Source organism: Hirundo rustica, chromosome 8, assembly GCF_015227805.2.
Source record: "Hirundo rustica isolate bHirRus1 chromosome 8, bHirRus1.pri.v3, whole genome shotgun sequence".
In the NCBI taxonomy this organism is placed as follows: Eukaryota; Metazoa; Chordata; class Aves; order Passeriformes; family Hirundinidae; genus Hirundo; species Hirundo rustica.
In genome coordinates, this window is record NC_053457.1 from 33,479,539 (window position 1) to 33,495,052 (window position 15,514).

General features: G+C 47.7%; 1 protein-coding gene across 3 annotated transcripts in view; it reads left to right on the top strand.

The window, feature by feature from the left end:
* The first annotated feature begins 310 nt into the window (after positions 1–310).
* DOCK1 (dedicator of cytokinesis 1) overlaps positions 311–15,514 on the top strand; it is a 260,361-nt gene continuing 245,157 nt past the window's right edge. For all 3 annotated transcript variants that reach the window (XM_040071170.2, XM_040071172.2, XM_040071171.2), the window contains exon 1: positions 311–515. In XM_040071170.2, the coding sequence (XP_039927104.1) occupies positions 470–515 (46 nt within the window). In that variant the 5' untranslated portion in view covers positions 311–469. The remainder of the gene's footprint in view (positions 516–15,514) is intronic.

A 15,514-nucleotide genomic window follows, 5' to 3' on the forward strand; every position in this document is an offset into this window, starting at 1 on the left:
CACAAACTTCCCGGCGGGACACAACCGGGAGAGGCCCCGGGACACAACCGGGTGCACCTGGGACACAACCGGGAGAGGCCCCGGGACACAACCGGGTGCACCTGGGACACAACCGGAGAGAGGCCCCGGGACACAACCGGGTGCACCTGGGACACAACCGGGGAGAGGCCCCGGGACACAACCGGGTGCACCTGGGACACAACCGGGAGAGTAGGGGAGACACAGGGAATAAAAGCGGGGCGAGGGAAGGCGCTGCCTTTGTGTGGAGCCCTTCGGGTCGCTGGCAGCCGTGAGGCCGGTGCGGGCCGCCAGCCGGGCGGGCAGGGGACGCTGAGGGGCGGCGGGCCGGGCCGGGCTGGCTCCGCCCGCACCACATGACTCCGTGCTCGGGAGAAACTTTTCCCGTCCCGCGGTCGGAAAATGGCGGCGTAGGGAGCGGGGCTCCGGCATCCCGGCGGCTCCCGGCGCCATGACCCGCTGGGTGCCCACCAAAAGGGAGGAGAAGTACGGCGTAGGTGAGGACGCGCCCGCCCCGCTCCCGCCTGTTGCGCACAGGGCTCCCCCCGGCCGCGGCCTCCCCGTCCCGTCCCTGCCCGGCTCTCCCCGCTCCGCGGCCGGGATGGAGCTCGGTGATCCCCGGTTCTACCCGAGTCCCCTCCGGTTCCTGCCTCCCCCTCCCGGCTCCCTGGAAGTTGAGGAGTTGTCTGGGAGCGCCGTGCCCCGCTGGGAGAAGTTGCCTTTCTCTCTGGGCTCCGCTGTCGCTTCCCGGAGCGCTGCGCGGAGTGAAGAAGCTCCGAGTTGTTCCCAGCTCGGGTTCTTTCTCCCGGCGCTGGCGGCGGAGCGGGATGCGCTCCTTTGGGAGCCCGGCCCGTGTCCCCTGTGCTGTTCCTCCGTGGGAGGTGCGGGGAGCCGGGCTCTCGGTCCTGCGGGGAATGTGATGTTCATACAGATGAGGGCTTTGGGATCCATTTCCTACTCCGCTCCTTCCGTCCCTCTGGAACAGAGGGGGATTGTTCCCAGCTGGTGGCTCAAACATCCCAGCTGCGACTAAACAGGAGCGAACCCCGGTGAGGTTTGGGCAGGGCTGTGCCGAGAGGGCCCCTCGTGAGTTTAAAGATGTTGCGTTTCCAGCACAAGGTTTTATTTTGGGGTTGCGGCGCAGGAAGCTTTATTGGCGTGAATGAGCGTTTGTCCGCGGGAAGGAAATAATAAATCCGACCATTCAAATTGGAAACGTGAAGTTCAATGCCCACCACGGTTCGTGGGCCGGATTGATTGTGAACAACAACTTTTCACAGAAACCCGCAGCTAAACCTCCTGAACAAAGCGAGCAGGAAGAAGGCAGTTTTTGGGGCTGAGGAAAACCCGAGCAAACTGTAGGAATTAAATTTAAATTCTGTGCCTAGAAAGCCTCAGCTTGGCTTTTCAAAGTTGTTAGAAAATCCCAGATACACCGTGTGGTACCTGTGGGTCATTCCAGCGCTGAGGATGCAGGACAAAAGTAGGGAAAGCAGCAATGCCACTGGTGGCAGCAACTTGTTAAATTTCCAAATTATCTGCCTGCTGCTGTGGGATGGGTATTTTGGAATGATCGGATTGTCACGTAGTGTAAGTTATGTTATAACCCAGTGACACTGGAAAGCAAGTTCCTCTTTTGCAGGCGCTCTGTGCTGCTGAAGTGAGGGTGGCTGTCCCGGCTTTCCAGGAATGGTTTGAAATTGACTTGAAAGTGACACGAGAGAGAAAGAAAAAAACCAAGCGCGAAATAGACAGATTGTTTTACAACGTAGTTGAAATGTACATGCATCTCCAGTGTGGGGGATTGCTCGTGTAGTAAGAAAACTGGATTTAAATGTAATTTAAGAATTTAAAAAAAAAAAAAAAAAAACCACCAAAAATCAACCTCCCAGTTTGGAAAAGCACAAGGCTATGCGCTTAACTGGTATTTTTTGTGTCCGCTGCACTGCAGAGAAGTTTGTGATGGTTTTGTAATAGGTTTGTTTGTTTTCTTTTTCCTGCAAGGAGGTTGAGATCCTCACCAATCTGGGGGATTTCTCTGCCGAATGACAGGGATGTGAGGGTTAAAAGTAGATGAAGTGTTGCAAGGAGATAAATCAGATTTAGAGCTGATTGAACATTGGGTTCACTGGTCTGTGCCATTCTGTTATAGGCTGCTTTGGGAGGGATAGCTTCTTTGTGGTGTCCTCCTAAAGAAAATGAATATTCAGTTCGGTTCTGAGTGTTTTGTGGGCCTTTATGTTGTTAAGAAAGGGCACTGTGAGTCTTCTGATGTTTTATTTTTTTCTGCTTGTGAAAGCTGCAGGTTGTGTAGTCCCAAACAGAATTGGAGACAGCACTGTTAACCTGAAAATTTGGACTTGAGAATATTTTTTTTTCCTATTTGCCCTGACCAATCTTGGGGGCTGGTGTTGACTCAGTATTGTCTGGCAGGGAGAAAATCCCTAACAGGGCTGGTAATGGGACTTAGTGAAACATAATGTACGATGTGTCTCATCAATCCATGCAAATATCTCCAGAAGGATGGTGCCAGGCTCATTCCAGTGGTGCTCAGTGACAGCATGAGGAGCAGTGGCCAGGAGCTAAGCCAGGAGAAGTTCCACCTCCACATGAGGAAGAACTTCCCATGAAGTGTGGCAGAGGCCTGGAACAGCTGCCCAGGGAGCCATGGAGTGTCCCCCTCTGGAGACATCCCAAACCACCTGGATGTGTTCCTGTGTCACCTGCTCCAGGTGACAGCTGGGATGGATTGGATGATCTCCAGAGGTGCCTTCCAACCCCAAATATTCGGGGATTCTGTGTGCAGGCTTCCCCAAAGCAGAAATATCAGGAAGGTGTGTTTTGGTTATATTTATATCACAGCAGTGGGAGCTCAGAAATGTACATATGTTTATATATAGAGACGTGTATATATGAAATACAGACATGTATTTTGCTTTTGCAATACATTTATGTCCCTTTTTCCCCCTCCTCTGGTACATGCCTGTGCACAACAGAGTTTCCCCAACACCTCAAGGCCTGAAGATTTGCTGGCTGTGGTGCAGCTGGAACAAATCCTGCCAAGCAGTGTGCAGTGACAGCTGGCAGGACACAGGTGTGTTAAGGAGCACTCCCCCCGTGGCACAGTGGGATTTGGGGATGCTGCTGGATGCCCTGCCCTCCAGTGAAGTGAATTTGCTGCCCCGAGCCTCTGTGCAGAGGCATTATCTCAGCAGGCAGTTGAGAGAGTGACTCAGCTCCGCTTCCTGAGAGAGTTCAGGGCTCGGCGTGCGGGAGGAATGGGTGTGGATCTGATGGGAGAGCAGGGATATTAGATTAACATGTGGGGAGCCTTGTGAAATGGGATGATCGGCTTTGCTGGAGAAGCTTTTCCCTGCTCCTGCGGGGCCTCATCCTCGTCTCAATCCTGCCTTTCATCCCCTTGCTCTGAGCTGGTGGTGTGGAGGGGACCACGTGGGTGTGTGGCTTCCTCCAGGGGACATCAGAAACTTCCAGAGAGTCCTGAGAGCTGTTGGTGTCCCCTCAGTGTCACAGAGTGGCCGTGGAGTGTGCCTGCTCAGTGTCACGTTCCATGCTCTTAGTGACGTGTGAAATTTGTCATTTTGGTGGTTTTCCTTGTGCCGGGGAGAAGGGGTGTAAAGAGCTGCTTTGGGAAGTCTGGGAGCCTGACCACACCTCTGAGATAGTGCACAGTGGCTGTGGTAGCTTCCAAATCCTGCATTCTGCTGCTCTTTGCTCGTTTGCCTTTGTGCTGAGAACTGCAGTGAGGGGTAGAACTGGTGCTACTGTGGTTAAAAAATACTGTATTTAAAATGCCTCTGTGTCCAAAGCTTTGTGTTCATACGGAGCAATTAGACCACTAATGTGGTAGCTGAATTATTTTTTTTTTTTAATTGAATAAATGATGAAATAGAAAATTAGTGCCACGTGCCTTTGGGTGGTCAGATGCAAGAGGAGAACTTCTCAGTTACAGAGCTTGAGTCCCCGTCCCTGAAGGTGTCCAAGGAAGGCCTGGATGTGGCACTCAGTGCTCTGGGCTGGCTCACAAGGTGGGGATTTGACTTGGCCTTGATGGTCTCAGAGGTCATTTCCAAATTCAGTGAGTTCCAGTCATTTTGTTTGTTCCTGGTGAGTTTTTGTTGTGTGTCACAGCTTGGCAAATAATAAGCAGCCTAATTTTAGCTGGGGCCATTGGCTGCTCTTCATGGTCAGGGTGTTCGAGTGCCTCTCTGAGTCTGGGATGGTTTTTCCAAAGGGGTTGATGGAAATACTTTCAAACCAGGTACAAAGAAATGCATATTTTATTATTAGGGGATGGCTTTAAGGAGTTGGTGTATTAAGAGGCGATACAATGATCGTGATTTAAAAGTTTTGCAGCTGAGCTCTGCTCTTGTAATGTCTCTTTGAACATGGGGATAAGAATTTCTCAAGAGGAAAGCTGGTGAAAGCACGGGAAATCCTACAGCCAAGCACTGCTGCTTCAGGGAGGGCTGTGGTGCTTTGGGACAGATTTAAGGCTTCTGTGAGCCCTGGAGTTACAGTCCAGGCTGTGGGGAGCTGTGGTGGCACGTGGAGACTCTTGTTTAAGGTGATGATCCTGTGTGTATTTGTGCCTTAGAGCAGGGAAGGAAACATTTCAATGAAACTGGAAAAGGTGCATCTTAGTGATTTTAGTGCTGCTGTGCTGGGAGGTTTGGAGCTGCCTGGCAGGACAGGGCAGGTGACTGCTGTTAGTGACAGCAGGGCTGTGCTGTGACACATCCCAAAGCCCTGGAGTGAAAGTGGAAGTGTAAAAGCTGTGGAAGATGTGCTGCTGCGTTGATCGGTTCATTGGAGTGAGCGCATGCGGGTTCAGTCTCCTAGAGCAAACATATCCCATGGACGCCCAGATGAGGGTTTTGTTTGTTATATCCCTCTGCTGTGAGGAAGGGCGCAGAGAGCTGGAGAAGAGAAGCTTTGGGGTGACCTCGTTGTGGGCTTACAGTACCTGAAGGAACCAACAAAGATGGAGAGAAACTCTGTACAAGGGATGGAGGGATGGGACATGGGGAGATGGCTTTAAAATGGCAGAGAATCGCTTTAGATGGGAATGTTGGGAAGGACTTGTGGAAGTGTCCAAGGCCAGGTTGGATGCTGGGCTTGGAGCAGCCTGGGATGGTGGAAGGTGTCCCTGCCATGGCAGGGGTGGCACTGGATGATATTTATTATCCCTTCCACCCCAAACTGTTCCATGGTTCTATTTTACAATTCCCTTTGATTCCCTGCTTGCTGAGGGGATGCATTTCTGTGCTGCCCCATCCCTGGCATCTCCTGGGGCAGAGGGAAGGGGCTGGCAGGAGTTCCACACCTCTTCCTATGGGAATGACCCGAGTTTGACTCCAGGCATGTGCTCAGTTCCTCCCAGTTTACTCAGCAGCCACTATTGTTCTCTGTCAATAAACACTTGTTGCAAACAACAGATTGGAGAGGGATAATGATACCGGATAAGTGGAAGGGACTGCGGGCTCCTGTTTGTTTTCATCCAGGCCAGCAACAACATTACAAGCTGGGATTGTTCTGAGAAATGACACCTGATGGGATTTTCCAGGATTTTTTTTTTTCTCTTTGTGCAGCACAAATTGATTTCAGTAGGTAGCCAGTTGCCTATGACTGTAATGCAGAGCTTTTATTTAACTTTGCAAAGGAAGTTTTCAGTCAGTTTAGGGAATTTTCAGCTGCTAATGCCTTTAGCCTAGAAAATAAAAGAGGAGGTAGAAAAGTGAGGTTTTACACTTTATATGGTTCGCAGGTGTGGCAGTGACAGTAGTCAGGGGGCTGATTGAAGGTGTTAAGCTGGGTATTTCCATCCCTGGAAGTGTCCAGGGCCAGGTTGGATGAGCTTGGAGCAGCCTGGGATAGTGGAAGGTTCCCTGCCCACGGCAGGGAGTGGAAATGGATGAGCTTTAAGGTCCCTTCAACCCAAACCATTCTGGGATTCTCTGATTTCAAGTAGCTCCTAGGTGGGTTTTGTAATTATCCCTTTATCCGTTCTGTTGGAAATGCCTGACTTAGGTGCACTCAAACTTTTGGGCTGTTTGCCACTCTTGGCACAGATTTCTCTGTGTTACAAAAGCATTTTCCGTTCTGCAAAGGCAAAGCTTTCAGGGAAGAGGGGAAAAGAAAAACCTGGAGGCAACTTGAAGTCAAACCTTCTCCAGGGGAAGCCCCTCTGTCAGCTTGCAGCTACAGGAATAAGGGTCGGGATCAATTTTCCTTTAAATATTGTTGTTTCTGGAGTTGGTCCTGTGCTGGCTGCCGAGCACATGGAGGATCCTTTGCTTTGTCTAATCCTTCAGTGTGGTCCTGCAGGACTGAAATCCAACACCTCTTGTTAAACACCTGTGGATGTGTCCAGCTGTAGATAAATAGCTGGGGCCGGCTGCTGTTGAGGAATGGAGCTGCCTCAAATCCAGTTTTGAAGTATTTATTCCATTAAAGGTGGCACTTTTGCCTCTCTTCTTTGACCTCCTGCAAGTCCAAAACTTCCACAAAATACTCAGTGGAGCTGCTCCTCCTTATGGGTCTTCTTTGGCAGGGTGGTGGACCACTGGCAAGTCAGATTTTTTTTTTTTGTAATTAAACTTAAAAGCATTTTTAATTCTGCTTTCTAGCCTGTGGTGGCCCCCAAGGCTGTTCTGACAATAGTCATTTTCTGAATAAGGCTTTAATGAATTCCTTGATGAGTTATTGGAATACTTTCCTCCTTTAGCTTGGGGGGGAAGGGAAATTGAAATCATGCCTGAAATTGAAAACATGCCCTGTCTAAACCAAAAGAAATCCTCAATAAGAGATAATTCTTGTAATTCTGAAATTTTTTCTTGCTTTTCAGACTGTATTTTTGCAAACATTTATCTATTTATAGATTATCTGCCCGTGTTTATGTAATTTGTGCATTAAATCTCATTTCTGATGTAAGGATTTGTAACACAAGAGGCAGCAGTTGCTGCATTTCAGTTTCATCAGCAGAAATATGAAATATCTCTGGAAATATTTTTCTGCTCCATATAGCTTTGTAACTAAACTGAAATAATTGCATTGAGAACTATTATGTATAATCATATACGTAACAAAACAAACAGATGGGTGAAGAACTGAAGCAACCATTGGCTGCCACACATGAATTTGGGATTTTTTTGTATGATACTTTTTAGCACTGCTGCCTTATTTTGAGTGCTGCTTGTATTATTTCAGCACAGCCCTTTTTAGAACGTGTTTGCAGACAGTTTTGGTGGCTGATTTTGCCTGAGGGTGTTGGAGTAGCAAAATGTCTTTGTGTTCCCCGGTAGAAAATACCAACAAGTGAGAGGAACAGGATTTGCTGTGTAATTTCTGAACGGGAATGGCAGCAAAATTGTACATAATCAATGTTGGTGCTTGTAGGCACTTGGGTTTTTGAGGCACTCTGTGCATCCCTTCTCTTGTAGTAGCTGTGCCATTTTTATGGATGTGCTGCACAAATTATTGAGTATTGAGGTGGAAAACCTGCTGGAGCAGCTGCCTGGCTGAGTGGGTGTGGGGGTTTTGGGAAAATGTTCTTGTCCCTGAGGAGTCCCTTGTGGGGGGGGAATCAGTGGAGGCATCAGGAATTACCTTCCTGGAGGAGGAACCTCCTGGCTTGACCCGGGGAGTTCCTGGCTGGTTCTGGCGAGCTTCCTGGAGCGTTTGGAAAGTTTGGCAGCGCAGGGTGGGCACTTGGAGAGAGCACAGAGCCCCTGGAATACCTGAGAGCCTCTTCAGGAGCGCAGATGCCTTCTGGAAGTGCAGCCTTAGGTGTTTGTGTTTGCTCTGCCTTCCTTCTCCTGCTTATCCAAACAAAGCACGGAAGTGCCGGCGTCACTGGGCTTGGAGTTGGATGGAATAAAACAACATCTGTGGAGGGAATGGTGCCTGAGTGTCCTGGGAGGACAGGGAACAGATGACACCACGCCAGACCCAAACCTCTCTAAGACCTTCATCTGTGCTGTGGTAGGAGGGCTTTCCCCATTTTCATACATGGAATAAAAAGGTGAAAAACAGAATTAAGGGAGAACATGGCAAAGCCTGGTGCTGCTGGTGCCTCTGGGAGTGCAGGATTAGGGAAAGCTCCACTCTTACCTGTCTCCAGCAGCTTCCCTGCCTCCCAGCTGCTGCTGTAGCCTTGAGCATCCTCCTAACAGTGCCAGCTGGTCTGCAGGAAAAAAAAAATGTTGGCAGCAGGGAATGGTTCAGGGCGTGGAGTTGGGTGCTTTTATTGAGGAGTTGCTTCATGCAGTGTGTGTATCAGAAATGAAGTGGAAGCAACTGGTAATAGGAAAAAAAACCTGGTAATAGAAAAAAGTGCTCCTGTAGTAGAGCCTGACACAGGAAATCTCTCAGTGCTGGGCCAGATGGAAGCTGTTGATGAGAATTGGAGTTTGTGAGTCTTGAGGCAGATGGTGAACGATTGAAAAGGACGCTGGCTTTCAGAAAAATCTGCTGTGCATATGACTCCAGTGAGCAAACCCTGCCCCTGCCACGGCTGGGGATTATCGAGGCAGTGGCTTGGAATGCCCTGGAAGTGCTGTCCTCAGAAGGAGGGCTTGCTCTGCAGTGTCATGGCTGTGCAGGGGTACAGGGAAGTGTCACTTGGGCCAGCAGAGTTAGAGATAAGGGCCTGTGGGAATGTTTCTGTTGATAAATATGAGGTTCATCTCTCCAAGTGGGAGTATGAATGAGAACTAACATCAACGTGGCAAGAAATCTTTTACTTTAATTACTGATTTTACGTAATGGGAAGAGCTAAAGGAGGACGTGTCCAGCAGCTCTTGTTTGATTGACTTTGAGTTTTTCCCGCTGCTGTGGGAGAATTACTGTTCTTTTGCATCAATCCATAGCTCATTTGTAGTTTTAATATAGAAAATAATGCTTACACTCAAGCCTTTAGTGTGCTCCGTCTGACCTGAGGTACTGGTGATGTTACCTGGTGTCAAGCCTTCTTTTTTTCCTTTATCTCTCTTCTTTTGTCCTTACACACAAATTCCAACCAATTTTCTGCAGGCATCACCTGTTGCCTTGTTGTCCCTGCAGGAATTCCTTCCTTCCTGCTCACCCTTTTCCCCATTATTGCACTGCCTCAGTCATGCTTGTTACGTTTTTCTTGCCATGACCTGTAGATGTTGGTGTTCCCATCAATCCATCACTTCCTCTGACCAAGAATCTTAGATGGAGAAGACTTGAGAGCCAATTTTATTTCCTTCTGTCTGAGCCTGGTGTGTCTTGTGGTTTTGTCATTTTGGTGGCTTTTTTCTTGCTGTGGATTATCTCTGAACTTTCCAGTGTGAAGGGTCAATGGCTTGACTCAAATTGGTTGTAAAAAAAGAGGGTTTTTTTGGGCGTTTTATTTTTTTTTTTTTAATTTTTGGAGGTATTTTGGCTTCTGTTTCACATCGGAGTTGATCTGTAGAAGGTTTGTGTAGGGTGTGGCAGGATCCAGCTCTGTCCTTCCCTGCCAGCCTGTCAGCAGTGCCCCTGTGGCTGCTGACTGTGTCCCACCTCTCTGTCCCCTCCACTGGGCTGTTGTGCACTTTTTTGATGCCGCTCACTGACATTTGGGCATAAAGGAACCAAACTTTCTGTCCAGGCCATAGCAAGAGTGGGCACAGGAGCAGCTCGGAGTTCCTGGAGCACTGGGATTGCCTCACAAACAGCTGGCATTGACTCCTTTTGAAAATTAATTTAGTGACACGTGACAAAGCAGTGGCTAAAGATCCTTTTGCCAGAGATTTCAGTCATTGAGCTTTTTTGGTGAGAAAACAGTTGTCCTTGCTCACAGTGAAGTGGCCGGAGATGAGAACAGATTTTTTTTTTTTTTGTGGTGCAGAGATTTCTTGACCAGAAGTTTCCATAGTGTGTGAGTCAAACAGGACAGAACGCCAACCCCAAACTTCTTGATACAGAGCCAGGTATTCTTTTGGTATTTATTACACTACACTTTGTTTACTTGTATTTGTTGGTTGTGTTCTTGAGTGTTTGACAGGAACTAATACTCTAAAAGGACTAAAAAAGCACATTAGATGTTGATCTGGGTAACAGGGACGTCTGCAGTTAGATGGGATTGCTTTAGTGCTGAGCATTGCTGCCCCGAAGAGCTCAGGAGGTGCTCATGGGTTTTTATAATTAAGGTCTTGATCTGTCTCTAAGGTGCTGATTATGGGAATTGGACTTTGGATTCTGTCTGGTCCCTCTCCTGCTGAATCCCAGTTTGGGGATGTTGATGGAGGTGGTGCTTATGCAAGATGATGGCAAAGGCTTGGTTAAACCAGCGCTGCAGCCACAAACTGGGAATCTGGGAATGGGGTCCCATCGGGTGCTGCAGTCCCCATCCCTGGAAGTGCCCAGAACGTGTGGATGTGGCACTTGGGGACATGGCTTAGTGGTGACCACGGTGCTGTCTTGGCTGTTGGACTGGATCATCTTGGCATCATTAAGGTTGGAAAGGACCGTTAAGATTAGCGAAGTGTTTTTGGGAAAAAATATCCCAAAGCTTCTTTACAAATCAGTCGAGTCTTCAAGGAGTGACTAAAATGTCTTGCTTTGAGCTCTGTGGGGTGGGAATTCTTATTCCCAAGAAATAAATCCTGGATATAGCCAGATAAGCACATTTTTGTGAAGACTTGAGAGAATGACTCAGTTATGATGCAGCTGACATTGTTGGGAGTTTTGTGTGGGTTCAGCTCTGGTTTGATTTTCTAGTTGAATGTATTCTTGAAGTGATTTATTAAGAGATTTTTATCAGTCACTTGTGCTGCAGAGGAGGCCTCTGTTTATTTACTGGGCTGTGATGAGTGATGGAACTGGTTCAGATTTTTGTCTTAAACACAGAAAGTACAGTTTGGGCTTCCTGCAACAGCTGCAGTTTCCACAGTTAGAGCACACGAAGGTGAATGTGTTCTTGGCTGAAAACCAGGAGTTTTAATACTTTTAAGGCTTGAATATTTAAAATATTGGCATAACTGCAGGATTTTACAGTCTGGGTGTGATAGTATCTATAGCACAGCGTGCTTAAATCAAGATATAAACTTTTAATACCAGAAGTTAATGTATTATATTTGTAAAGTGCTGTCTGGATGCTTCTATAACACATACATAAAAAGTTTGGGAAATAAAAAAAATAATTTTGCAGAGGGGAACTAGAATAAATGTGTGCCAGCTTAGGTTTTCAGGAGATGGGTGGTGACAGCTTTGTGAAATGTCTGGGTAAACTGAGTGAAAAGTAAAATATTGGTGATTATTAATGAAATCTTGAGCTCTACAGTTATTTCCCCTCTTGCTGCATCTGCACGTGACAGAGTTTGGGTTGTTACCTTTGCGTGCAGCAGCTTCTTCTTGCTCTTGGGCCATTCATGGGGCAGGAAATGTTTTGAAAGTTTAAATTGTTTTTCTCCAGGACACTGAAGGCTGCTTAGCAAGAGCACTGAGATAGATTTCTCCGGGAAAATGGCACAAATCATCTCCCCACCTTTTCCAACACAGGTCTCACTGCTGGGTGCTCCTGGTGTCTCAAACGTGGCCAGGGCAAACGTGTGATTGATAGATCAAAACCAAGCTGGCTTGCTGGGCACGAATTGAGTGCTGGCTGTTGTTAATTAGGTTTTTTTAATAGTTCTGTTTTGAGGCAGAGGTGCTGCTGGTGGAGATGAGTTGAACAGTTGAGAAATAACACCAAGTTTAGATGAATGCAGCATTTTTTCAGCGAGGGAAGCGAACGTTTTGAGGTGAAAGTTAACACTGTCCACTCTAGCTCAGACTTCTGCTGCCTGCTGGTGCTTTCCAAACAGGGACACTGAAGCAGATTTTGGGAGTCATGGCAGGGAAATCATCTTTAAGCTGTTGTTTCCAGCAGAGCTGTGCTAGGAGCAGCACGGATCTGCTGCTTGGCCAGGAGCTGGCTCTGCCCCGGCTGCCAGCGGGCGTGTGCTGGGTGCTAATGCCTCCCCCCTTTTCAGGGAATTCTCACAGGGATGCTGGGAAAACAACCTGCCAAAAAGGGGGAAAGAATAATCAAAATACTCCCTTTCTTACGGCAGAGGATTAATATTAATTTATTAGCGATTTACTGCTGGGTTAGTGGCACCTTAATCACCCTCTTGGCATTAATGTGGGACCGTCAGGGGGGTTTTAAAACACATTTTCCTTGGATGATTATGCTTGGGAAGGAAGGAGCGACGAATGGGAAGTATTCTGAATTAACAAGGGCAATTTTGGGGCTCAGGGCAGTGAGGGAAGTAGGTATAAGGGTTATTTTTGATGTGTTTCAGTAGGCTGAAGGGTGCCTTCCCAGTTTCTCACCTGGGAATTCCTGTGTACATCTGGGGTTGATTACTGGGCTACGCCAACTTTAAAATATTAATCAGACCATATACATATTAAAAATCACTGGTAAATTTAAATAATAATAATAAAGAGTTGGACTTGGTGATCCTTGTTGGTCCTTTCCAACTCAGGATATTCTGTGATTAGGCTAGAAAAATCTTTAGAATTACTAAATCAACTCATGATAAAGTGAATGGTTGTGAATGTACAGGTGGGTTCTTACTGTGACAAAATCGTGGAGCTCAGTGTCTGGAAGCAGAGATTTAGGGTGTTCCTCTACTCTGGTTTCCCCTTTTCCCAGAAGTCTGTGAATTTATGGAGTAAAACGTGATGCTGGGTTTGTAATGAACAGTGGGATCATGTCAGTTACTTATTTAATCCAGAGTGAATGCAGCAATTGGTGTGAGTTCACAGGAGCGCCCTGAAGTGGGAAAAATGGAATTGTAGCGGTATGAAGTCCGTCTGAGGGCTGCCCCAGTGCTGGTGGAAGGGGCTGGTGCTGAGAGGGAGCTGGACAGTGACCCTTTGTTAGGGCCAGCGGCCAAGCCAAGTCCGCTGGAAGCCACCCGGAGCATGTGATTGCCCCTGGTTTGGAGAAAAACAATTTTTCCCTGTTTTTATTTTTTTTTTTTTCAGAATGCTGCTCTTATCTTTTAATGCATTCGGTGCTGTTTGAGTCGCTCCCATGGTGACGTTTTCCCCCCTGATTCCGGTGCGAGGTACAAATTGAGGAAAAGTGTCGCTGGTTTCCCATCGCTGCTGTAGCCTGGCTGTTTTGGGAGAGGGGGGAAGTATTGGTGGGTCAAATTCTCACAAAATTCCCCTCTCTGGGTGTTTTTTTGGGGAAAGCAGAACGAGTTCCTCAGGGTTTAATTGACTTGGGGTCTGTACTCTTGCTGTTGGAGGCAGCCTGATAAAGCGATGGCAGAGAAAAAGACATTGAGTAAGGTTTGATGTGTAGAAAGCCTCGAACTCCTTCATCTCTTTTTCTCTCCTTCCTGAGACTTTCCTGATACATGAACAGAGGAATTTTGATTTTTGTTTTCCCTTGTAGAAATCCTGAGGAGGAAGAACAGTAGGAAATGAAAGCATCTTCCCATCACCTCATTTCCTCCTCGCTTTAGGCTCTTTGCTCTGCATCATCAGCTCGGTGTTGCAGTGAGCTGTGTCATTTTTTTTTTCCTGTTTGTGCAGCAGTGCAAGAGGAGTTTCAGTGTGCTGAACTTGATTTTTATACTCATTGAAATGCCTATTAAAATACAGCTAAAATATATTAAAATGGTAGTGCCATTAAGCTCCCTGCTGTAGTAATGCTTAGTGAAAGACACCCTCTTAGCACAATGCTGCTCAGTGCAAAGGAATCTCCTGCCATGGCAAGGGAGAGCCTTGAAGAATTTGGGGGCTGATGCCTCAGGGATGTTCACAGGGAGCTCTGTGGCCTCCTGGAGCACCAAATTGAGTCTGGGGGAGCTTTGGCATCATTTGTGTGGGTTTAGCCTGGAGCGCTGTGTTGGGAAGGATTTGAGGATTTCTAAGTCCCTTTCACACTCTGGGTTTCAGAGTGAGTTTGTGAATTTTGGGATATTGCACCCGTGTGGGTGTGTTGGCTGGACACAAACTAAAACATGAGGCACTTCACCTCAACATGAGGAACTCCTTTCCATGAGGGTGGCAGAGCGCTGGAGCAGCTGCTGGGGGGGCCTGGAGTCCCCTGCTTTGAGGGACAAATTCCAAACCCATGGGGATGTGTCCTTGTGTCCCCTGATCTGGGTGGCCCTGCCTTGGTGGGGAGATGGACTGGGTCATCTCTGGAGGTCCCTTCCAATCCAGCTGGTTTGGGATTCTGTGACTGGATTTGGGAGTTCTCCTGGGGCTGTCCTTGCTGTTGATGGTGTTTTTGGGATTCTGTGACTGGATTTGGGAGTTCTCCTGGGGCTGTCCTTGCTGTTGATGGTGTTTTTGGGATTCTGTGACTGGATTTGGGAGTTCTCCTGGGGCTGTCCTTGCTGTTGATGGTGTTTTTGGGATTCTGTGACTGGATTTGGGAGTTCTCCTGGGGCTGTCCTTGCTGTTGATGGTGTTTTTGGGATTCTGTGACTGGATTTGGGAGTTCTCCTGGGGCTGTCCTTGCTGTTGCTGGGGTTTCTGCTGTCCCTGAGGTGCTGGGGTGGGTGCAGGACAGGGATGGAGGCACATCAGGCAGGAGTGGGCGTGGAGCTGCAGCTCTGCCAGTTCTGGTCACTTCTCGTGTCCTGGGGAACCTCAGATCCTCCAGCTGACTCACCACCAGCCCAGGCACACTTGATGCTCTGCCAGCACAAGTTCCTCCTCCCCTCCAGCCTTTAACTCTTGTCCTTCTCCTGCCCAGCAGGTCCCTGGGTGCAATTTCTGCATAGCGGTGTTGAAGCTTTTGCTAATTTTTTAATAACCACGTGTAGGGGTGGTTTTGAATTTTGCTTAATTCCAAGCACTGAGGCACTTTCTTGAGGCACAAATCCTTTCTTGGGTGAGCACAGCTAATGCTCAAATGCTGTCCTTGCCTTCCTGCAGGATGGTGCCAGAGCAAGAGCCAAGCTGCAGCTCCTTAGTGGCCCCCAGGGGAACGTAAGAGGTCTGAGGGAGCAGCAAATCTCACTCGCTTTGTGATTCTGAGTTACCACAAGACAGATGCCAAAACATCTGCCTCTGGATAATGTTTTGTGTTCGTCCAAATCAACATCTTGCTTTTTCTGCAAGAGCCAGCATTGAGAGCTCGGGGTGATGCGATTGCTCTTTGCATCCAGGGTGTTTCATCTAATGGACTTCTTAATATTAAAAATCAATTTGGATGTTCTTGATTGTGCTTCTTGTTAGCTGTGCATTATGGCACATTAATAATGCTGTTAGAGTCAATAATGATGTATATATATATTTTTAGCACTAGTTTTAGCTTTATACCCTCAGTACTTGGTGGTGAAGTAATCTGAATGCAGATCAGCCAGAAGGAGGGGGGAGAGCTATTAAAAAGGTGACTGAGCATCTCACTTCATTAGCTCCCTAAAAATGAAGTGTCTGCCTTGAAAGGGGGGAGGAAGGAAAGCAACAAACTGAACTTGTTTCTTGGAAATCTTGACTTTGTCCAGAACTC